Genomic DNA, 26,615 nt, shown 5'->3' with positions numbered 1-26,615 from the left:
ATTTGAATCTCCCTGATGGCTAGTGATGATGAACATTTTTTCATGTGTCTGGTAGCCATTTGTATGTCTTCATTGGAGAAGTGTCTGTTCATATCTTCTGCCCATTTTTTAATATGATTATCTGTTTTGTGTGTGTTGAGTTTGAGGAGTTCTTTATAGATCCTGGATATCAACCTTTTATCTGTACTGTCATTTGCAAATATCTTCTCCCATTCCGTGGGTTGCCTCTTTGTTTTGATGACTGTTTCTTTTGCTGTGCAGAAGCTTTTTATCTTGATGAAGTCCCAGAAGTTCATCTTTGCCTTTGTTTCCTTCGCCTTTGGAGACATATCTTGAAAGAAGTTGCTGTGGCTGATATCAAAGAGGTTACTCCCTATGTTCTCCTCGAGGATTCTGATGGATTCCTGTCTCACGTTGAGGTCTTTTATCCATTTCGAGTTTATCTTTGTGTACGGTGTAAGAGAATGGTCAAGTTTCATTCTTCTACATATAGCTGTCCAGTTTTCCCAGCACCATTTATTGAAGAGACTGTCTTTTTTCCACTGGATATTTTTTCCTGTTTTGTCAAAGATTATTTGACCATAGAGTTGAGGGTCCATATCTGGGCTCTCTACTCTGTTCCACTGGTCCATGTGTCTGTTTTTATGCCAGTACCATGCTGTCTTGGTGATCACAGCTTTGTAGTAAAGCTTGAAATCAGGTAACGTGATGCCACCAGTTTTATTTTTGTTTTTCAACATTTCCTTAGCAATTCGGGGTCTCTTCTGATTCCATACAAATTTTAGTATTATTTGCTCCAGCTCTTTGAAAAATACTGGTGGAATTTTGATTGGAATGGCATTAAAAGTATAGATTGCTCTGGGCAGTATAGACATTTTAACGATGTTTATTCTTCCCATCCAAGAGCATGGAATGGTCTTCCATCTTTGGCCACACTAATCCAAAAGAAAAGAGAGAAAGCCCAAATTAATAAAATTATGAATGAAAAGGGAGAGATCACAACTAACACCAAGGAAGTAGAAACAATCATCAGAAGTTATTATCAACAGTTATATGCCAATAAGCTAAACAACCTAGATGAAATGGATGCATTCCTGGAAAACTATAAACTCCCAAAATTGAACCAGGAAGAAATTGACAACCTGAATAGACCGATATCTAGTAACGAGATTGAAGCAGTGATCAAAAACCTCCCAAAAAACAAGAGCCCAGGACCTGACGGATTCCCTGGGGAATTCTATCAAACTTTCAAAGAAGAAATAATACCTATTCTCCTGAAGCTGTTTCAAAAAATTGAAGCAGAAGGAAAACTTCCAGACTCTTTTTATGAAGCCAGCATTACCCTGATCCCCAAACCAGGCAAAGACCCTACCAAAAAGGAGAATTTCAGACCGATATCACTGATGAATATGGATGCTAAGATTCTCAACAAGATCCTAGCAAACAGGATCCAACAGCACATTAAAAAGATTATCCACCATGACCAGGTAGGATTCATCCCTGGGTTACAAGGATGGTTCAACATTCGCAAATCAATCAATGTGATAGAACAAATCAATAAGAGAAGAGAGAAGAACCACATGATCCTCTCCATTGATGCAGAAAAAGCTTTTGACAAAATCCAGCATCCGTTCCTGATTAAAACACTTCAAAGTATAGGGATAGAGGGAACATTCCTGAACTTCATCAAATCTATCTATGAAAAACCCACAGCAAATATCATCCTCAATGGGAAAAAGCTTGCAGCCTTCCCATTGAGATCAGGAACACGACAAGGATGCCCACTCTTTTTTTTTAAGATTTTATTTATTTATTTGAGAGAGAGAGAGAGGTCAGCTGGAGAAGCAGACTCCTTGTTGATCAGGGAGCCCAATGTGGGACTCGATCTTGGGACACCAGGATCATGACCTGAGCCAATGGCAGTCACCCAAACAACTGAGCCACCCAGGTGCCCTTCTCTAAGTTCTTTTTTAAAAGATTTTATTTATTTATTTGACAGACAGAGATCAAAAGGAGGCAGAGAGGCAGGCAGAGAGAAGGAGGGGAAGCAGAATCCCTGCTGAACAGAGATCCTGATGTGCGGCTCAATCCCAGGACCCTGAGATCATGACCTGAGCCGAAGGCAGAGCTTTAACCCACTGATCCACCCAGGTGCCCCTCTGAGTTCATTATTAATTGATTTATATATTTGGCTGTTCCCAAGTTTGGTTATAAATATTTACAGCTGTTAGATCTTATCATTTGATAGACACTTTTATTATGATATAGTGTCCTTCTTTATCTCTTATTACAGTATTTGGTTTTTAATTTGTCTGATATAAGGATTGCTACCCAGTTTTCTTTTGATGACCATTAACATGATAAATGGTTCTCCACACTCTCACTTTCAACCTGGAGCTGCCTTTGGATCTAAAATGAGTCTCTTGGGGCGCCTGCGTGGCTCAGTGGGTTAAGCCGCTGCCTTCGGTTCAGGTCATGATCTCAGGGTCCTGGGATCGAGTCCTGCATTGGGCTCTCTGCTCAGCAGGGAGCCTGCTTCCCTCTCTCTCTCTCCCTGCCTCTCTGCCTACTTGTGATCTCTCTCTGTCAAATAAATAAATAAAATCTTTAAAAAAAATAAAATAAAATGAGTCTCTTGTAAACAGTGTATCAATGGGTCAGTGAGTCTTGTGTTTTTTTCTTTGTTTGTTTGTTTTGTTTTGTTTTGTTTTATCCATTTGGATACCTTATGTCTTTTGATTGGAGCATTTAGTCCATTTACATTCAAAGTAGTTATTGAAAGATATTAATTTTGTGCCATTATATTACCTGTAAATTTGCTGTTCCTATAGATTGTGTCTGGTCCTTTCTAGTCTTTGTTACTTTTGGTCTCTCTTTCCACTCCAAGGGCCCCCTTTAGTATTTCTTGCAGGGATGGTTTAGTGTTCATGAATTCCTTAAGCTTTTGTTTGTCTTGGAAAATTTTTATCTTTCCTTTTGCTCTGAATGACAGCCTTCCTGGATAAAGTATCCTTGACTGCATTTTTTTTTTCCTATTTAACATGTTGAATATAATATGCCAATCTTTTAAGGCCTGCCAAGTCTCTGTGGACAGGTCTGCTGCCAGCCTTATGTGTCTACCCTTGTACATTAAGGAATTCTTCTCCCACACTGCTTTCAGAATTATCCTTACCTTTGTATTTTGCAAGTTTCACTATGATATGTCATGGTGTTGACCTGTTTTTCTTGATTCTGAGGAGAATTCTCTGTGCTTCTTGGGCATGAATGCCTGTTTCCCTACAGATTAGGGATGTTCTAGGCCATAATTTGTTCAAATAAAACTGCCCCTCTTTTCCCATTCTTCTGGGACTCGATATGGATATTATTTTGCTTTATGGAATCACTAAGTTCTCTAAGTCTACACTTGTGATATAATATTTTTCTTTCTCTCTGCTTTCAGCTTCATTGTTTTACATAGTTTTATCTTCTGTATTACTGATTCACCATTCTCCCTTGTCCATCCTCATTTTTATGGCCTCCACTTGGGACTGCATCCCAGTTATGGCATTTTTAATTATGGCCTGACTTGATTTTAGTTCTTTACCTCTACAGTAAGGAATTCTCTAGTGTCTTTTATACTTTTTTCAAACCCAGATAGTACCCTTATAGTCATTGTTTTAAATTCTAGGCAGACATGTTACTTAATATCTGTATTGATTTAAAAACCTGGCTGTGAATACTATCATACTGAAGTACTCTTGTTCCTTCTTTTGGGATGAATTCTTCTGTCTTGTTATTTTGTCTCAAAAAGAAAAGAAGAAATAAAAAGAAAACAGTAACAGCTTCCCAACAACAACAAACTAGATCTGGGGTGTTTTGGTCTGCTTGTTAAAAGAAACCAGATCCCAAAATAAGAAAGAAAATTTATTTATTTATTTATTTAATAAAATATAATCAAAGGGAACAAAAAATTAAAAATGATATAAAAATTAAAAAGAATAAAAAAGAATTGGGAAAAAAAGAAAATAAATGAAAAAAAAAAAACAAAAACAAAAACAAAGAATAACATTACAGAGGAGAGGAAGATAGATGCTATTTTTCCATGGAGCTGAAGACTTGCAGCCCTCTATAACCAGTTAACTTAGTGAAAGTGAGTTTTTGTGCTGGTCTTCTAGGGAAGGGGCCTATGGAACCTGTTGGATTGATTCTCTGGTGGACTTGCCCTAGTAGAAATGCTCCTCTAGTGTGCAGGGAGGTAAGGCCAAGGTAACTTGGCCTAAGTTGCTCCACACTCCACTAGATGGTGGTGTTTTGCTCCCTGGAGGCTTTCAGCTCTGATGCGCAGGATGGACATGATGGTGCTCTGTTCTCTAGGCCTGGAGCTGAAAATTCACACTCCCCACTGTTCATTGAGCACTCACAGAAGAGCAACCGATCACTCTCTTCTCCCTAGTTTCTTCCAGAACCCTGTGTTCATCCTGCCTATCTCTGAACTTTATTATTTCATGCGTGCACCTGGGTTTTATTTCAGGCACTCCAACTTTCAGGGATTCCTGCAGTGCAGACCCACATTGTTCCTCCTGGGGAGGGTCTCCCCACAATTCCTTCTTTTGTCAGACCGCTCCAGGAAAGTGGTCTCACAACTGCAGAGTCCGTCACAGTTTATGGCAATACAGAGCAGAAACAGGGCACCTAGACTCACTGTTCTGTTGGCATCCAGGTCCCCGTGCCTGGGAACAGTGCAGCACTTAGGCACCGTCTGTTCTTCTTGTGACCCAGGGGATCTTCAAAACATAGTATCACGCCTGGGATTCCATTCTACTTCACCACCTGCACACCTTTAAGCAAGGCTTGTCCCCAATTCTGGAAGCTTCTAAAGTTCTGATGTTGCACTCCACTGCTTATAATACTTTATGATAGCCTCTTTAAGTAGGGTCCCTCCCCTCCACTGTATTCTTAGCTATATCACTGATTCAAATCTCCTCACCTTCTACCAACCAAAGGTGGTCACTTTTCAACTTGTAGACTTGCAGGTTTTGTTCTGATATCTGATATCTGATATTTTGTTTTGATATCTGACTGATTTCTCAAGTATTCGGAATGATTTGATAACTATCTAACTATATTTGATGGACTAGACAAATTTGGGTTTTTCCCTATTCCTCCACCATCTTAATGCTTCCTGAGCTGAGCAAGTTTTAAAAGTAACTATATTACCTTTGCTAGGGCTGCCATAATAAAGTGCCAAACACTGGGTAGCTAAAACAACAAAAATTTACTTTCTCGTAATTCTGGAAGTTAGAATTTGGAGATCAAGGTGGGAGTACAATTGATTTCTATTGAGGTTTCTCTTCTTGGCTTGGTGATAGCAGTTTTTTCCTGTGACTTCACATGGTTTTATCTCTGTGTGAGTCTGTGTCCTAATCTCTTCTTCTTATGAGGACACCAGTGATATTGAATTAAAACCCACCATAATAACCTAATTTTAACTTATTACTTTAGAGAACTTATCTCCAAATAAGTCACATTTTGAATTATTAAGGATTAGAAATCAACATATGAATTTAGGGTTGGACACAATTCATTCCATTTCAATAGTATTCAAGCTTCCTGGACATATAAAGTGAAGCATAGTTTTTCCTATTGAGCAATCTTTTGTAGAGTATGAAATATTATAATTTTTTTTCTATTTATTTTAATAAAATTTTTATAATTGCCTTTTAAAAACAATTTTCTTCAGGTTTTGATTACATTGTCAATATTAAATTATTACACAAAACTGTCAATATTTCCTTTGGGTTGAAACTTAATCTAAAGAGAGATTATTCTTTGGGCTTTAATCTACATGAAGTCGATAAGAGGACCCATTGTGTTGTAGTAAAAAGAGTCTCATTTTCAGTTAAACTATAATGTTATTAAATAAATGATCCATAGTACATATGTAGGTTTTTCTAAACTTCATGATAGAATTACAAGTAGGATGTAGTAACTACCAATATTCAGTATGTAATATATGGGGAAGTTATGAAGATAATGTACACTAAACAGTAAAATATATTTAAGATTTTGGACAGAGTGGAAAAAAACTTATAGAAAAGAAATAAAATAGGTTTTGTCCTTAAATCCTAGCTGCATGAATCTGGGTAAGTCACTTCATTCCTCTAAGCTACTATTCCCCTTCTTATAACATGAAATCACAATGTTAAATATACAGGGATTTCCTAAGTTTATGTAATTGACTTGTCCATAATAGATGCTCATTACATTTTACTTTTGATGTCAAATTATGGCTTTCCTTGAGAAAAAAATGACCCTAATATATCTCATTACAGTATGTTAGACATTTCTCCAATTTATCTGTATGCTGACTATGCAAAAAAAAAAAAAACACAAAAATAATGATGATAAAAATATAAAGTAAATAAATAGACATAGTAAAATTCTGAGATTTACTTCCACCACACACAAAAAGTTAAAAATGTTTGCCTGAAGGACTTCTCTTGCTTAGTCACCGTCCAGAATGTTTTTTATTCTCTACTATCTATGGCAAGTGGGTGAAGCAGAAATCAAAGTGAAAGGGAAAAAATAAGGAAATATTTGTAAACAGTATTAATTACATTTCAAAATAAAATAAAAATTGGGTTTAAGCAATTAATTTGATAAGAAAAATTATATATGCTATGCAAGAACTTCGGCTGTTCAGTTTCAAATAGGAGATCTTGAAATTTATTATCTTATAAATAAGGAACATAATAGGTAAAGAGCAAAATAACCAGTCAAATTACATTAAGTTGTTTTGGAGTTGTGAGTAGAAGAATTATTAGAAAGAGATAAATATGTTTCAATGTTAATGAGAACATAAATACATGCTCTACTTCCCTCCACCCTGAGCTGATCCCTGAAAGTACAGATTTGGTGATGGAAACCCGAGTGTTTGGAAGAACTGAATTTAAAAGCCTTGCTTTACGATCTGTGTGAGGGCTATGGATATGGTGAGACTTGAGAAGGATTTTCCTTGTGGATATTGGGGAGGATTAGTGGAAAAATGAGTTTAACCAAAGGGTCTTGAGGTCATTGCCCTTCAAAACCTCTACCCTGATGTCCTGCAGTTTCCCTTATTTCCAGACAGAACATCCACATTTTCCAAATCATGGCTTTTTTAGAACCACTGACAGTTAAGAAAAGTAGTGGAATGTAAAGCAATAATAAAGGAAAAGATAGGGTAAGTTTTTTTCTCATTGATATCAATGGGAGACAGAGGGTGGTTTTGAATGAAAGGACTCTATGAATTAATGTTATACTATAGATGGTTCCCACTCCAGAAATTATACAGCAACTAAGAAAGAATTAGGACAAGCTAAAAGGACACACTGAGAAATGGCAACAACTAACTACCTTAAGTTGGCTAATTTATAATTTAAAATATCATGAAAATGGGAGTTTTGTTACAAGATAAATAAATTACAGAAACATAGAGAATATCATAGTTCCTTACACCTGAATTCCTGTAACAGCAAGACTTTCCCTACTAGATATTGCAGCTAACTTTTAAATGATTATCTTAAATAGCATATGTTCTGTATTAATCTGCTTGAGCTGTCATAATAGGTATCACAGGTTGAGTGGCTTAAACAACAGAAATTTATTTTCTCACAGTTCTAGAGGCTAGAAGTCTAAGACTGGGTGCTGTTAGGGGTTGGTTTCTGATGTCTGGCTTGTTGATGATCACCTTTTTGCTGTGTCCACATAAGGCCCTTCTCTGATTGCACAAAGAAAAATCTCTGGTATCTCTTCTTTTTTATAAAGACATCAATCATACAGAATCAGGCACCCATACTTATAAACTTCTTTATTTTTTTTTAACTACCTCGCTTAGAAATTATATCTCCATGTTATATCTTCCATTGAGGGGTTAGTGTTTCAACATATGAATTGAGGTGGGGGCATCACAACTGAGTGCATAAGAATATTCCCGAGATTTTCAAAGTAGATTCTGAAAATTAAAAACAAACAAACAAACAAAAAACTAATATTATTTCAATCAGAATCTGTTCTGAAGATTTGCTCATACTCCATGTTAAGATTTATGGTTAATTCAAACATCAATACAACATGTCAATTTAGAGAAATATAATATTTCAAGTGAAGACTTATTGGAAATATCATAATTAAAATATAATAATAATTTCTGATCCCCAAAGCAGACAAAGACCCCACCAAAAAAGAATTACAGACCAGTATCCTTGATAAACACAGGTATGAAAATTTTCACCAAAATACTAGCCAATAGGATCCAACAGTACATTCAAAGGATTATTCACTACAACCAAGTGGGATTTATTCCAGGGATGCAAGGCTGTTTCAATATCTACAAATCAATTAATGTGATACAATACATTAATAAAACAAGGAACAAGAACCATATGATACTCTCAATAGATGCTGAAAAAGCATTTGACAAAGTATAGCACCCTTTCTTTATCAAAACTCTTCAAAGTGTAGTGATAGAGGGTACATACCTCAATATCATCAAAGCTATCTGTGAAAAACCTGCAGTGAATATCATTCTCAATGGAGAAAAACTGAGAGCTTTCCCACTAAATTCAGGAACATGGCAGGGATGTCCATTATCACCACTGCTATTCAACATAGTACTAGAGGTCCCAGCCTCAACAATCAGACAACAAAAAGAAATTAAAGACATCCAAATCTGCAAAGAAGAAGTCAAACTCTCACTCTTTGCAGATGATATGATACTTTATGTGGAAAACCCAAAAGACTCCACTCCAAATCTGCTAGAACTTGTAGAGGAATTCAGTAAAGTGTCAGGATATAAAATCCATGCACAGAAATCAGTTGCATTTCTATACACCAACAAGACAGAAGAAAGAGACATTAAGGAGTCAATCCCATTTAAAACTGAACCCAAAACCATAACATACCTAGGAATAAACCTAACCAAAGAGGCAAAGAATCTGTACTCAGAAAACTATAAAGTACTCATGAAAGAAATTGAGGAAGACACAAAGAAATGGAAAAATATTCCATGCTCATGTATTGGAAGAACAAATATTGTGAAAATGTCTATGCTACCTAAAGCAATCTACACATTTAATGCAATCCCTATCAAAATACCATCCATTTTTTTCAAAGAAATGGAAAAAATAATCTTAAAATTTATATGGAAACAGCAAAGACCCTACATAGCCAGAGGAATGTTGAAAAAGAAAGCCAAAGCTGGTGGTATCCCAATTCCAGACTTCAAGCTCTATTACAAAGCTGTCGTCATCAAGACAGTATGGTGCTGGCACAAAAACAGACACATAGATCAATGAAACAGAATAGAGAGCCCAGAAATAGACCCTCAACTCTATGGTCAACTAATCTTCAACAAAGCAGGAAAGAATGTCCAATGGAAAAAAGACAGCCTCTTCAATAAATGGTGTTGGGAAAATTGGACAACCACAAGCAGAAAAATGAAATTAGACCATTTCCTTACACCATACACAAAAATAGACTCCAAATGGATGAAAAACTTCAATGTGAGAAAAGAATCCATCAAAATCCTTGAGGAGAATACAGGCAGCAACCTCTTCGACCTCAGCCACAGCAACTTCTTCCTAGGAACATTGCCAAAGGCAAGGGAAACAAGGGCAAAAATGAACTATTGGGACTTCATCAAGATCAAAAACTTTTGCACAGCAAAGGAAACAGTAAAAAAAAAAAAAAAAAAAAAAAGACAACTGACAGAACAGGAGAAGATATTTGCAAATGACATACCAGATAAAAGGCTAGTATCCCAAACCTATAAAGAACTTATCAAACTTAACACCTAAAGAACAAATAACCCTCAAGAAATGGGCAGAGAACATGAACAGACATTTCTGGAAAGAAGACAGCCAGATGGCCAACAGACATATGGAAAGTGTTCCATATCACTCAGCATCAGGGAAATACAAATCAAACCCACAATGAGATACCACCTCACACCAGTCAGAATGGCTAAAATTAAAAAGTCAGGGAATGACAGATGTTGGTGAGGATGCAGAGAAAGGGGAACCTTCCTACAAGAGTATGCAAGCTGGCGCAGCCCCTCTGGAAAACAGCATGGAAGTTCCTGAAAAAGTTGAAAATAGAGCTACCCTATGACACAGCAATTGCACTACTGGGTGTTTACCCTAAAGATATAAATGTTGTGATCCAAAGGGGCACATGCACCCAAATATTTATAACAGCAATGCCCACAATAGCCAAACTATGGAAAGAACCTAGATGTCCATCAACAGATGAATGGATAAAGAAGAAGTGGTATATATATATATATATATATATATATATATATATATACACACACACACATACATACAATGGAATACTATGCAGCTATCAAAATAAATGAAATCTTGCCTTTTGCAATGACGTGGAGGAACTAGAGGGTATTATGCTAAGCAAAATAAGTCAATCAGAGAAAGGAAATTATTATATGATCTCCCTGATATGAGGAATTTGAGAGACAATGTGGGGGGGTGTTGGGGAGTAGGGAAGGAAAACACAGAAACAAGATGGGATTGGGAGGGAGGCAAACCATAAGAGACTCTTAATCTTACAAAACAAACAGAGTTGCCAAGGGGGAGTGGGGTAGGGAGAGGGTGGCTGGGTTATGGACGTTGGGGAGTATATGTGCTATGGTGAGTGCTGTGAAGTGTGTAAGCCTGACGATTCACAGACCTGTACCCCTGGGCTAATAATACATTATATGTTAATTAAAAATTAAAATAATAATAATTTCCATAAAGATTTTAAATAAAACTAAACCTACTTATTTTACAGATAAAATGACCATAATTATAAAATATAAATGGTAGAATTATCCATATGTGTTGCATTAAAATAATTAAGGTGATTCATTTAGGACATATGATGCCATTTCCTATCAGAAGAATACCTTGTGGTATTTCTATCATTTTTGTTCTTTTTAAGTGGCTCTTGGAAACCATTTAAAAAAAAACCTCCTTTTTGAGTTTTATTCACTAACTTGTGGACAATGCTTAATAACCAGGTCTGTTGAACAGATAGATGAAAAAGCCCACCTTGCCAATAAAAATCTGCATTTCAGAGATTTTCCTTCTTTGAATTCTGTGTGTCTTTGTCATGTTCATAGTGCTTTTAAAGGATATATAATTCACTACTGTTCTTCTGAGGTTTAAAATATAGGCAGTGGTTATCAACCCATTGATTTATTTTTCCTTTCAGTATATGGACATTTGAATTGCTCATTTTAGGTTTTGGTTTTACATTTAGAGAAAGTAGTAATCACTGCTATAATGCACAAAGTATGCCGCCACTTCAGTATGTTTCTAAATAAGAGAAAAAAGAAATATCCTTTAGGCCTGGGAAGCTAAGTTGGCATGAAACTATAGCCAGGGGACAAGGTATAGAAGTAACTAATTAAGTAAACACAATATAAAACTGGGATCATTTATTTTTGTAAATCTTTCTGAGACTAACTATGCAATGCATTGTTATTATACAACTTTTTAAGTTCAAATTGGTACTCTGCAATGCTTAGACAATGAGCTGTGACTACTAGATTTACAAACAGCAGGGTTGTTCGCAGTGATATTATTAATTTTACTCAATCTCAAAGGAAAAAGAATTAATTATTTAAGTCTGATTGAATAGAAAGTAAGTGAACATATTGTTAGACTTTGAAAATTTGCAACCAAACTTAACACTGTATTGCTCTGTGGTTGAGAATTTATTCCATAAGTAGTGATGTTCACACCCTCTTAATGCCAGTAGAGGGAAAATGTGCCCTCACCTGTAATTTAAGTTGTTCTTTTTCTTACTATGCAAACATAACTTAGGAAACAAAGAATAATTTTTCATTGTGAATATCATATATAGTAGAAAATTACCTATAATATAATGTGCTGTTTAGGAATGAAAAGAATGAAATGTCATAATGTTTTGTTTTTTTTTTGTATTTAAAAAAAATATTGATTTATTTCACAAAGAAAGAGAGAGTGCAAGCAGGAGGAATTCAGGCAGAGGGAGAGGAAGAAGCAGGCATCCCAGTGAGCAAACAGCCCAATATGCCAGGGCTCGATCCCAGTGTCTTGGGATCATGACCTGAGCCAAAGGCAGACACTTAACCAACTGAGTCACCCAGGTTCCCTGGCATTATGATTTTTTGTACACAAATTAAAGTTGTATAAGTGAAGTTGAGTGGAAGCCACAATAACAAAACTTACCAATCAACAATGCATTCAAATTATTCACTAATATTCAGCAAGCAAGGTATGTAGGTTAATGGGAGGGGGGTATTATAATATGAAAATTAAAACTATTACATAGAGAACTGAACTTCTTAAAATATGATCTATTTTACAATTTGAATCAGCATGGACAACTCCAGTCAGCCAGAAGAGGATTACTAAACCATTTCTTTTACTTATTGTCAACTGAGAAAAGGAGGTAGAACTGAAAAAGAACAAAGATATTTATTTGGGGGTCTTTGAATTACAATTCGGGAGCACAGATTCCAGAGTAGTAGAAAGGAGTACTGTTCATATATAGAGAAGTAAGGGAAAAAAAGAGGGGGGAGGGGATAATTACATTACTGAGATGTGAAATGAAGAGAAATTAACTGTTAATTTGGTGCTAACCAGTTGAACTGCTTTTGATTTCTATCTAATTTGTTATTTTATTGTTACTGTCAAACTATTCCTGGTATTAATTTGTTAACTCTTCTGTCTTTATGAAGTTTATATCAACAGTTTCATGGTCCTAATGCCAATTATTCTGTTGAATTTTATGAGCAACTGCTTGTAAAACAATTATCACTCCTGGCTTAGTTGAAGAGTTCATTGGTTAGAAAGGAAAATGAAATCTCTTATGTCCAGAAACCTTATATATTTCTACTATGATTGTTTTTCTAATAGAATACAAAAAATAATTTAGTGAATTTTTATATGTTTAATATAATTCATGTGACATGAGAATTTCAACATGCATAGAAATCATGTTTTTTGAATTTGCATACCAATTAAGAGACATTAGAGATAGACTATAGTAGTAACTAGGTGATATTTTACTTGTACCTGTCTTATCAGTTCATGGGCTATTAAAATAATATTTTTAGAAACTGAAGTAAAAAGAATAGTATAAATTAAAAAAGAACAGAAAGTAGATAACAAGTTTTTAAAAGATTTTTTGATACATTTTAGAAGGAGAGAGCATAGAGGGGAGGAGCAAAAGGAAAGGGTGAAAAAGAATCTCAAGAAGACTTCCCACCAAGTGCAGACCCCAATGCAGGACTTGATCCCATGATCCTGAGATCATGACCTGAGCTGAAATCAAGAGCCAGACACTTAACCAACTGAGCCATCAAGGCAGCCCACAAACTTTTTAAAATACTCAGCACATTTGAATTTTCTTGGGCAGTTTCATGGTATATTTGAAACTTAAAAAAAAAAAAAAAAAGAAGAAGTACATATTCTGTCTGAATAAAACTTATACCACTATTTTTTTTTTTGCTTGAAATTTAGAAGCTGAATTTTCAGGAAAATATATGAACATTAATTATTAACTTGTAAGAAAGATATGATTCTATAATATAAATGTCATTGTTAGACTTAAGGGGAATATGGTGGGGTAGGAAGACTCTAAGCTCATCTCAATCCATGGATACAACTAGATAACACCCACTTCAGTGTAAATAGCCCAAATATGACCCAAAGACTAATAGAAGATTCCCCACAGTTAAATGTGGAGAAGGGGTTACATCAAAGAAGGTAGGAAAAGCAGAGATGCAGAATGGACCTGCAAGACTCTGCAGGAGGGAGGGATGGTAGATGCACAGAGAGGAGAAAGGAGCAAGTCCCCATGTCAGGCATTCTAGGAATGGGAGACCATATGAGGAAGAAGAACCCCATAACACTTGGCTTTGAAAACCAAAAGGGCTGAATTTCATGAGTTCTTACAATCAGTAGGGCTTAACACCTGGAATTTTAGACATCAGTGGGCTTGGCTCTGGGAAATCCAGGAGGGTGATAGGAAAATGAGTCCCCCACCCTTAAATAGACAGAACAATAAACAGCCCCATTAAGATACTGCATAGAAGCAACAGTTTGAAAAACACCTGGGGTAGACAGGGCAGATATTTGTTTACTAATCTCAGAACATGTGCTGGAGGGGCAGGGATCGTTGGGGAACTTCTCTAGGAACAGGGGAGCCTGCATGTGCCATTTCCCTCTCCCTACCTCCTAGCCTGGATACAGGGACACCTACAGTACTAGCACTGCACAAATACTGGTTACCTAACTTGCTAACAGTGCACTCTACCTATGCATTCTTCTCCAGACATGCCCCTTACAACTAAGTCTTGGTTCCAGGTCTCTTCCCACAGCAGAACTACTCAAACATTGCTAATACTGTTCATCTTACCCCTGTATACTTCTATGGATCTGCCTCCTTGATCTTGCCAGCTGCAAGTACCCTCCTGGACCAGCGTCACAGACCTTGCTAGCAGCACAAGCCTATCCCTGTGTTCTTCTATAGATATGCTCCTTCCATCCTGGCCTAAGCAGGAGTTTTCCTGGGTGACTTTCAGCTCCCTCCTGCAGTGGATCACCACAGACCTTGTTGGCACCTATGGCCCAACCCCATGTTCTCCTGCAGACTTGCCCTCTCCAGTATGCCCTCAGTCAACCCACCCAAAGTGGTGTCACAACCTGGTAGTGTGCAAGCAATCCTGACAGGAGCCAGCACTACTCCAAAGTGACTTCTGCCTCAGGGAGAGGGCAAAGATAACCACACAGACAAAGAGTCTGATTGCAGCCCCAGTAGTGTGCTGGGGCAGACATCTGGTCTGAATATGGGCCCCACCCATCAATGAAAGCCTCTAGGGGACAAAACATGGACAGCACCTGGCAATTTATTTCCACTGCATCTTGGATAAATGACTGCTCTGACTCAACTTAAGCCCATGACAGCTCCCAGACTGGCCCACTAACAAACTGAGACCAAACTCTACCCACAATATGCAAAGAGAGCTATTGCAGATGATTGGACGGAATGCAAAAATGGCTCAGTCACAATAGTAGAGTACCAGCAACACATATAGAAGACATCCCTGAAGTATGAGGTTCTGGTGAACAAGGGACACTGGACTGCAGGGCACTCCAGGAACTCTTCTTCATATGACTACTACTTTCAGGAGCAGGAGACAAAGGTGACTTTCCTAACACATAGAAACAAAAAGTGTTAACAAAATGAGGATACAAAGAAGTATGTCACAAAGGAAAGAATAGGACAAAGTAAGGGCAAGAGACCTAAGCAAAATGGAGAAGAGTAATATGTTTCATAGAGAATTTAAAATAATGATCACAGATACTCCCTGGAATTGAGAAAAGAGAAAAAAAATAGTCATGGGATTCACAAAGTTAAGGATGTAAAGTATGACACTGTATACCTAACATGTGGAGGGGAGGGAAGTAAAGAATGAGTTCAACCATAAATGATTATCAACTTAATGTACACTACTATATGGGTGCCTGGGTGGCTAAGTTGGTTAATCATACAACTCTTGGTTTTGGCTTAGGTCATGATCTCACAGTTGTGGGGTCAAGTCCCACTTTGCACTCTGTACTCAGCATGGAAACTGTTTCAGATTTTCTCTCTCTCCCAAATAAATAAATAAAATCTTTAAAAATTTAGAATATAGAAAATATAGAAATATAAAATATATGGTGTATATATATGTGTGTGTGTGTGTGTGTGTGTGTGTATACAATATAGAAGATGTTATATACAAAGTTAAAGTAACCATAAACTAAAAATGAGAAATAGATATACAAAAAATAAAGAGAAAGGAATCCAAGTATATCACTAAAGAAAGCCAGCAAACCATAAGAAAAGAGAACAAGAGAAGAAAGGAACAGAAAAGGACTCAAAAACAACCATAAAATAAGTAACAAAATGACAAGGAGTACATACATATCAATAATTACTTTGAATGTAAATGGACTAAGAACTGCTGTCAAAAGACATAAGGTGACCAAATTGATTAAAAAAAAAAAAAAAAAAGTAAGACCCATCTATGTGCTTCCTATAAGAGACTCATTTCAGACCTAAAGACATGCAGATTGAAACAGAAGTAACAGAAAAGCATTTGTCACACAAATTGAAGTGAAAAGAAAGCCAGGGTAGTAATAATTAAATAAAATAGACTTTGAAACAAATACAATAGTAACAAAAGACAAAGAAGTACACTATATAATCATAAAGGGAACAATCCAACAAGAAGATAACAATTATAAATATTTATGCACCCAAATACATAAAGATTTTATTAACATACATAAAGGAACTAATTGATAATAATATGATAATAGTAGGGGACTTTAACACACCATTGACATCAATGAATACATCACCCACTCAGAAAATCAACAAGGAAATTTTCTTTTAATGACACATTGTACCAGATTGATCTAACAGATATTTTCAGAACATTCCATCCTAAAAAGCAGAGTAAAGGTTCTTTTCAGGTGCACATAAAACATTCTCCAGAATAGATCACATATTAGGCCACAAAGCAAGTTTCAACAAACTCGAAAAGATTGAAATCATGCCATGCATCTTTTCCAACCACAATACAATGAAACTAGAATTTAACCACCAGAAAAAAATCTGGCAAGAACACAAAGACACAGAAGTTAAATAACAATGACTGGGTCACCCATGAAATTGAAGATGAAATTAAAAAAAAATATATATATATATATATATATATGGAGACAAATGAAAATGAAAACACAATGGTCCAATATTTAGGTGGTAGCAGAAGTTGTTCTAAGAGTACAGTTTAGAATAATACAGGCCTGTCTCAAGAACCAAGAGATATATCACATAAACAACTTCACTTTACACCTATAGGAACTAAGAAAAAACAAACAAAACTCCAAACCAGCATAAAAAAGAAAATAATAAAGATTAGAGCAGAAATGCACAAAATAGGGGGCCTGGGTGGCTCAGTCAGTTAAGTAACTGCCTTCAATTCAGGTCATAATCCTAGGGTTCCGGGATGGAGCCCTGTATTGGGAGCCTGCTTCTCCTACTCCCTTTGTCTGCTATTCCCCCTGTTTGTTCTCTCTCTCTCTATGTCAAATAAATAAATAAATAAAGTATATTTTAAAAAGAAATTAAATAGAAAGAAAAAAGCAATTGAAAACAAGCAAACAAAGCCAACAGATTGATGAAACCAGGAGCTTGTTCTTTAAAAAAATCAACAAAATTGATAAACTTTTTCTTAGACCCAACATGAAGAGAGAGAGAAAAAAAGAGAGAGGGAAAGAGAGGGGACTCACACAAAATCAGAAAGAGGAGAAATAACAACTGACACCATAAAAATACAAAGAATTATAAGAGAATACTATGAAAAATTATATGACAACAAACTGGACAATCTAGAAGAAATGAGTAAATTCCTAGAAACATATAACTTTCCAAAACTGAAACAGGAAGAAATAGAAGTATTTGAATTGACTGATTATCAGCAATGAATTGAATCAGTAATCAAAATCTCCCAACAAACTAAATTCCAGGACATGACAGCTTCACAGGGGAATGCTACCAAACATTTAAAGAAGAGTTAATACCTATTCTTCTGAAATTATTCCAAAAAAACAGAAAATGAAGGAAAGCTTCCAATTCATTCTATGAAGCTAGCATTACCCTGAATCAAAAACCAAATAAAAACACTATTAAAAGAGAGAGAGAGAGAGAGAGAGAAATACAGGCTAATACCTCTGATGAACAAAGATGAACAAAATCCTCAATAAAATTGTAGCAAATTGAAACACACAATACATTAAAAAAACCCATTAACCATTATCAAGTGGAATTTACTCCTGGAATGCAAGGTGGTTCAATATTCAGAAATTCATTAACATGATACATCACATCAAGAAGAGAAAGGATAAAAAATAATAAAAAATAAATTTAAAGAAAGAAAAAAGGAAAAGAAAGGATAAAAGAAACCCATATGATCCTTTCAATACATACAGAAAAAAGTATTTGACAAAGTGCAACATCCATTCCTGATAAAAACCCTTAATACAGGGGCGCCTGGGTGGCTCAGTGGGTTAAGCCACTGCCTTCAGCTCAGGTCATTGAGCCCCACATCGGGCTCTTTGCTCAGCAGGGAGTCTGCTTCTCTCTCTCTCTGCCTGCCTCTCTGCCTACTTGTGATCTTTTCTGTCAAATAAATAAATAAAATCTTAAAAAAAAAATCCCTTAATACAGATTTAGAGGGAACATATCTTAACATATAATACAGGCCATATATGAAAACTCACAGCTAATATTATATTCAATGGTTAAAAACTGATAGCTTTTTCCTTAAGACAGGAAAAATATAGGAAAATCCACTCTCACCACTTTCATTCATCACAGTCCTGGAATTTCTAGCTATAGGAATGAGACTACCAAAGGAAGTAAAAGGCATCCAAATTAGATGAAATAAAGGAAGAATTAAAACTTTCACTATTTGTGGATGATATGATACCATATATATATATATATATACACACACACACACACACACACACACACACACACACACATATATATATGCTATATGATTTGATACTATATATAGAAAATCCTAAAAACTCTACCAAAAAACTACAAAATTGATAAATGAATTCAGTAAGGTCACAGGATACAAAATCAATGTATAGAAGTCTGTTGCATTTCTATATACTAATACGAAGTAGCAGAAAGAGAAATTAAGAAAACAATTTCATTTCCAATTGCACCAAAAAGAGGATAACGTCTAAGAATAAACTTAACCAAATCCATGAATGACCTGTACTCTGAAAACTATAAAATATTGATAAAAGACATCGAAAATGACACAAATGGAAAGATATTTCATACTCATGGGTAGGAAGAACAAATACTGTTAAAATGTACATGCTTCCCAAAGTAATCCACAGATTTAATACAATCTCTATCAAAATGCTAACAACACTTTTCACAGAACTAGAAGAAATAATCCTAAAATTTGTACAGAATCACAAAAGATCTGAATAGCCAAAGCAATCTTGAAAAAAAAGAACAAAACTGGAGGTGTCAAAATCCCAGATTTCAAGATATACTATAAAGCTGTGGTAATCAAAACAGTATGGTACTGGTACACACACACACACACACACACACACACACACACACACACACAAAGCCCTTATAGAACAATAGAACAAAGTAGCACAGAAACAAGCCCACAATTATACGGTCAATTAATCTTTGACAAAGGAGGCAGGAATATGCAATGGGAAAAAGTCTCTTCAGTAAATGGAAAACGGGACAGCTACATTCAAAAGAATGAAACTAGGTCATTTTTTCACAACATACACAAAAATAAGTTAAAAATGGATGAAAATAAGACCTAATGTGAGACGTATGGCCATAAAAATCCTAGAAGAGAGTACAGCAGTAATTTCTCTGACATTGATCACAGAAACATTTTTCTAGATATGACTCCCAAAGCATGGGAAACAAAAAGCAAAGATAACTATTGGGACTACATGAAAATAAAAAGCTTCTGCACAGCAAAGGAAATAATCAACCAAACTAGAAGACAGCATGCTGAATGGGAGAAGATATTTGTGAATAGAATGTCTGATAAAGGATTAATATCCAAATATACAAAGAACTTATGCTACTCAACACCTAAAAAACCCCAAATAATCCAATTAAAATAGGCAGAAGACAAGAACAGACATTTCTTCAAAGAAGATATCCAGATGGTCAAGAAACATGTGAAAATATGCTCAAAATTACTCATCAGGGAAATATAAGTAAAAAGCACAATGTGATATCACTTCATAACTGTCAGATGTCTAAAGTAAAAAAAGAATTAAAAAAAAACACAAGAAACAACAAATTTTGACAAGGATGTGGAGAAAAAGGACGTTGTGCACTCTTGCTGGGAAGGCAGATTGGTGCAGCCACTGTGAAAAACAGTATGGAGGTTCCTCAAAGATTAAAAATAGAATTTCCATATGATCCAGTAATTCCACTGCTGGGTATTTACTCAAACAACACAAAAACACTAATTTGAAAAGAAACATGTTGCCCTATGTTTATTGTGGAATTATTTATAATAGCAAAATTATGGAACCAGCCCTAGGGTCCATACTTGGATGAACAGATAAAGAAGATGTATACACACATAACGGAATGTTATTCAGTCATAGAAAAAAATAAAATCTTGTCATCTGCAACAGCATGGAAGGATCTAGAAAGAATAATGCTAAATGACATAAGTCAGACAAATATATATTTCATTCATATGTGGAGTTTAAGAAACAAAACAAAGAAAATAAGAGAAAAACTGAAAAATAGACTCTTTTTTAAAGATTTTAATTATTTATTTGACTGAGAGAGAGCACAAACAGGGAGAGCAGTAGAGGGAGAGGGAGAAACAGAATCCCCACTGATCAGGGAATCCAACGTGGGGCTCTATCCCAGGACCCAGGGATCATGACCTGAACCTAAGGTAGATGTTTAACTGACTGAGCCACCCAGGCACCCCTGAAAAATAGACTTTTAACTATAGAGAACAGACTGATGGTTACTGGATGGATGAAATAGGTGAAGGACATTAAGAGTATACTTATAGCGATGAGCACTGAGTAATATATAGAATTATTGAATCACTATATTGTACACCTGTAACTAAAATGCCACTATGTGCTAAAAAAATAAAAGGCATAAATAATGTTGGTTTTATTGTCACAGTTCATTCTCAAGTGAGAAGAGAGTAGTGATCATTCTGGTATGATAAACAGGCATTAAATATTGCTTTATTTAGCAACTAACTTATCTCTTTTAAACTGTATGTCATTAAGAAATAAAGTAGCTTATGCCATTGGTAAAATATCATATTGTAATTGTGGCAGGCTGTATAATAGTCCTCCAAAGTCGTCCCTGTCCTATCTCCAGAACCTGTGAATGTCACATGATATGTTACATTATATGGCAGAGGGACTTTGCAGATGTGACTAAGCTAAAGGTCTTCAGATGACTAAGCTAAAGGTCTTCAGATGGAAGACTATCCACCCACTGGGTCCTAAATGTTATCAACAGGGGCCTTATAATAAGACACCAGGAAGGCCAATGAAAGAGAAGACAATGTGCCAATGGAAGTAGAGATAGAGTCATGTGAGCAGGAGTCAAGGAAGAGCAGTAGTTTCTAAAATCTGGAAGAGTCAAAGGATAGATTCTCCCCTGAAACCCCCAGAAGGAACCAAACCTGCCGACATCTTGAGTTTAGCACCTTACACTCATTTTGGGGTTCTAACCCCCAGAACTGTAATATAAATCCTTGGGTTGTTTTAAACCACTAAATTTGGGGTGTAATTTGTTATAGAAGCAATAGAAAACTAATCTAGAAAATGGATAGAATTTTAAATCCATTTGGTAATTTGCAAACAGCAACACATTTGTCTCCAAAAGCAACGTCTGGGATAATACATGTGAAATATTTATGACAGCTTTATATTACTAACTAATGCTAAGTAGTATTAAAAACAATGATTTTGCTGATACAATCAACAGTAGTGAAAATGTTCACCTCAGTACACAACTCTAGGTGCACCATTTACATATTATTCTAAAAAGGTCATGCTTTCTTAAATTGCATACTACACTATTGTTTCAGAGGCTCATCATCTTACTTTCTTCACTCAGTATATTTAATATTTTAGTATCCCAAATCCTTGTACCAAGTTTTGTATTGATGTAGTGTCACACCAGTTACAAATACAAAAAATCTATTTCCTTAGATTAAATAATAAGGATATTTGTATCTATCAGAAGTTGGAAGACAGTAACTCAATATGTCATCAAGAACTCTTGGTTCTTGCTTTCTCTCCTCTGTACTGACCACAATGACACCTAGATGCTATAACAGGGTTTTGTCATTATTATACAGTTATCAATAATGAAATAGACTATAATATTTCACTGTTCATGAACAGTACATAAAAAGAGTGAAGGCCTCACATATGAATGCAATAGAAGTCTCCTTAGCAACTTAATTTTGGTGACAAGAATGAGATATGCATGAACAAACATGACCTTCAAAAGAAAAAGTGAGGAGTTTGTGCATCAGTGTTAATAGATAGCAGATATGTTGAAAATTATTTGGTTGATTGAGAAATATGTGTTTTTTTATTCCACTCTGCTGCCCACTGAGAAAGAACTTGGGAGGCAGATGAAGTCCAAGTAACAGAAGGTAAGGTTGAAGCAAGCAACCTGAATAGTGATTTCATTTTTTACTCTTTCTATCCTCCAAGCAATAAGAAAAGGATCCAAGTGTTCTAAGAACGAGTGGGGCTTTGGTGAACCAAATTCACTTTTTTCTTTTTTTAAGCAATACTCCTTTATTAGCTCACAGCTCTGTAACTCATCATGTATATTGAAGATCTATATTTTAATTTATTTTATTTTTATGTTTAAATTATTTTTGTTTATTTTTTATTTAAATTCATACATCATTAGTTTTTGGTATAATGTTTAATGATTCTTTTAAGAGCAGAGACATTTTCTCTGTGGCCCCTTATTCTTTGCTTTCTTCTATCCTAATCTCAGCAAATTTATTTATTTTTTTTAAAGATTTTATTTTATTTTATTTATGTGTCAGGGAGAGAGAGAGGGAGAACACAAGCAGGGGTAGCAGCAGAGGGAGAGGGAGAAGTAGGCTCCTTGCTGAGGAGAAAGCCAGATGTGGAGCTCTATCCCAGGACCCGGGGCCATGACCTGAGCTGAAGGCAGATGTTAAACCACCCAGCACCCACTTCTATTTTTCAAGAATTTATTTATAAATCTCAGCAACTTTAAGGATTAGGGGTGAGATCAAGGTCTACATCCAGGGATGATGGAAGACCACACACAGTCCGGGTTTATTAGATATACTCATATTAAATGCAGCTTTCTGATGTGCTCTTGTCAAACTGGATGTCATAAAACCTGGTGGCTCTCTTACCTGATGTCATTTTTTTTTTTTTTTCTGATGTCGATTTTTTTAGTGGACCAAGTTAAAGTCTGTGGTTAGGAAGGCAGAGAAGGCCCCAAAAGTCATGCTTGTTGAATAGATGTGGTATAGTGAAGACTGTAGCCAGCCTATCCCCATTAGCATCTCAGCTCTACATGAGAAAGTGGGAGTGTCTTTTTGAGGGAAGGAGGTGGTATGGCTGTAAGGTGGGATTTATCTTCAACTTCACTGTTTAAAGTAAAGCCAGAGATGCTGGCTTTTGGGGGATTCTTGACTCACAGAATGCCCCCTAAATGCCAGGGCCTGGCTGACTGATATTTTTAGCTAACTTAACTCCTTGATGTCTGCTGTAGCTGTTTTAGCTCAGTATCAGGTATTCCAAACTGAAATCAGGCATGGTCATTCTGCTCCATGGACAGAACTCAGACTCTGGGTCTGAGGCAGATTAAGGATACCATTTTTGGGAGTCATGGCTGTGGAAATAAATCATGTTGTGTCTGGAACAGTTCATGTAGTTATACTTGGGTAGTGTCTGTTCTCAGACGAGACCAACTGAGATTGAGTTACTGAGTGTGTCTCTGTTTCTGAGAGAGAGTAAGTAACTACAAGTCAGGTTTATGACTTTTGTCATAGATGCTCTCTTTATCTCTAGATTGGGAGGTGACCCTGCATGGAGGGTGCCTCCAACCTCTTTGGCACATTGACAACGTAAGACTTTCAACCAATTCTCTGGTCTACTAATTGGCTGAACCTGGCCATTCTTATGTTTTGCTTAAAGCAAATTAATGCCTGTGGTGCCTGGGTAGCTCAGTTGGTTAAGCATCTGCCTTCAGCTCAGGTCATAATCCCAGGGACCAAGGAGATCAAGCCCTTCATCAGGCTCCCTACTCAGCGGGGAGTCTCCTACTCCCGCTGCTTGTACTCTGTCTCTTTCTCTGTCAAATAATAAGCAAAATCTTAAAAATAAATAAATAAATGAATAAATAAACAAACTCTAATTAGTGTCTTGTGTTTGGATTTTTGGATAAATCATAGTTTAATAATGATTTTTATGCCAGATGTTATTCAAAAATGAGCTGATAGGCTGACTTTACTCCTCCCTTTTTCTCCTTGTCTGCCTTAGTAAACCAGTTTGTTGTTGCTGGATGTTTTCTAAAATGTAACTGTCCCCAGAAAGGGATATATTCCCAAGTCTGATGCATAGGTAATAATCAGGGTAGTAGGAGACATTAAGGAGTTGTATTTTGAAACTTCAGAACTATACTCTGATCATCCCTGAGCATGATATCATTCTTTCTCTCAACAGCAACCCCAGGTCATCCTGGTTGGCACATCCTAAGGGTGGCAGCCTACACAAATGAGGATCTAGAGAATTCACACCTATTTCTAGTTAAATTATATGAAAAGCAAAACAAAACAAAACAAAAAAATGTTTTGTCTCCTTGCATCAGGTACTTCTGGATAAAGTTTGGATAAGAGTAAGAGATGAGAGAACTTTATTTTCAAAGTAAGTTCTCTCCAAAGAATTTCATCTGAATGAGAGTGGTGATCCATCTTCAAAGTCCACTGAAATCAAATGGAAATCTGGAAAGGATTTGACGAAACGTTCAAGTCAAACACAGAATAAAGCCAGCAGGAAGAGACAGCATGAGGAACCAGAGAGCTTCTTCACCTGGTTTACTGACCATTCTGATGCAGGCGCAGATGAGTTAGGAGAGGTCATCAAAGATGATATTTGGCCAAATCCATTACAGTACTACTTGGTTCCTGATATGGATGACGAAGAAGGGGAAGGAGAAGAAGATGATGATGATGCTGATGAAGAAGAAGGATTGGAAGATATTGATGAAGAAGGAGATGAAGATGAAGGTGAAGAAGATGAAGATGATGATGAGGGGGAGGAAGGAGAGGAGAATGAAGGAGATGACTAATGGAATACTGATGGATTCCAACCTTCCTTTTTTAATTTTCTTCAGTCCCTGGGAGCAAGTTGCCGTCTTTTTTTTTTTTTTTTTTTCCTTTTCTTTTTCTTTTCTCCTCTCGTTCTCATTCGCCCTGTTTTTTGAAGTCTCCTTTTTCTCTCCCTTTATACCATGGTTCTCAGCTTATTTTGGGGGAAAATACCTTGAGCAGAATACAGTGGGAAAAGAAACTCTACCCCTTTTTGTTCCAAATTCATTTTTGTCCCTTCCTGTCTCAACAAAAGCAAAAACTTTATGGAATCAACACCACTGTGCTCTGTGGGAAAAAAGAAAAACCTTCTGCTCCCTTAGCTCTGCTGGAAGCTGGAGGTTGCTAGGCCCCTGTGTAGTAGTGCAGAGAATTCTAGCTTTTTTCCTCCTTTCTCTGTATATTGGGCTCAGAGATTACACTGTGTCTCTATGTGAATATGGACAGTTAGCATTTACCAACATGTACCTGTCTACTTTCTTTTGTTTAAAAAAAAGAAAAAAAAACTTTAAAAAATGGGGTTATTGAAGGTCAGCAAAGGGTGGGTTTGAGATGTTTGGATGGGTTAAGTGGGCATTTTGACAACATGGCTTCTCTGTTGGCATGTTTAATTGTGATGTTTAACAGACATCCTTGCAGTTTAAGATGACACTTTTAAAATAAAACTCTCTCCTAATGATGACTTGAGCCCTGCCACTCGATGGGAGAATCAGCAGAACTTGTAGGATCTTATTTGGAATTAACATTCTCTATTGTAATTTTGTTCCTGATTATTTTTAAATTTTCTTTTGTTTCAATGGAAAGGAAAATGATACTCAGTTTTAAACATTAAAAGCGTACAAATTGCTTTGTTACAATAAAACTAAATGTGTACACACACAAAAAAAGAGTAATAGATGATTGAAAAAAAAAAAAAAAGACAGATTGTACTGGCTACCCTCAAGCAGTCCCTCTGTATCCACAATCTAGACTGTTATTCACACTAAAATGGGGCACCCATGTCTTACCAGAAGGTACCATGGGACTTGTCGGCAACTCGCACCTTCTGGCAACTTGCACCTTCTGACTAATGTATGTCCTATTTGGGAGATCTCAGTGATTTTTTCCAGGGTACCATATTTGCTTCACGATTGCACTTCATTTTTTATTTTATTCATTTTTATTCATTTATTTATTTTTAAATGTTTTATTATTGAAATATAGTTGACATACAGTGTTATATTACTTTTGGGTGTACATTACAGTGGTTTGACAACTCTAGATATTACTCAGTTCTTACCACAATAAGTATAGTCACAATCCATCGCCATGCAATGCTATTACAATATTATTGACTACACTCCATATGCTGCTATTCATCTACATGGCTTATTTATTTTGTAACTATAAGTTTATATCTCTTAATTCCCATCACATATTTTGATGATTCCTCCCTTTCCTATGGCAACTAACTACTAGTTTTTGTATTGTTGTTTTTTTCTGTAGTTATGAGTCTGTTTTTGGTTTTTGTGTGTGTGTGAGAATTTTCCTTTTTTAAAAAATTCTACTTATTCTTCTTAAATTCTACTTATAAATATGGCCTTTGTATTTCAAACTTTGATTTATTTCACTCAGCATA

At 36.0% G+C, this 26,615-nt stretch overlaps 1 protein-coding gene across 1 annotated transcript in view; it reads left to right on the top strand.

Annotated features, from left to right (window-relative positions):
* The window catches only part of LOC308338325 (protein SET-like), a gene marked incomplete at its 5' end in the record, with an annotated part of 79,230 nt that extends 53,751 nt beyond the window's left edge, over window positions 1-25,479 (top strand). The window contains one exon of the mRNA XM_080796342.1: window positions 24,560-25,479. Coding sequence (XP_080652468.1) covers window positions 24,560-24,978 — 419 coding nt within the window. The 3' untranslated portion in view covers window positions 24,979-25,479. The remainder of the gene's footprint in view (window positions 1-24,559) is intronic.
* Window positions 25,480-26,615: the final 1,136 nt, after the last annotated feature.

This window comes from Martes martes (assembly GCF_963455335.1).
Source record: "Martes martes genome assembly, chromosome: 2".
In the NCBI taxonomy this organism is placed as follows: domain Eukaryota; kingdom Metazoa; phylum Chordata; class Mammalia; order Carnivora; family Mustelidae; genus Martes; species Martes martes.
This window is presented reverse-complemented; position numbering and strand designations above follow the sequence as displayed.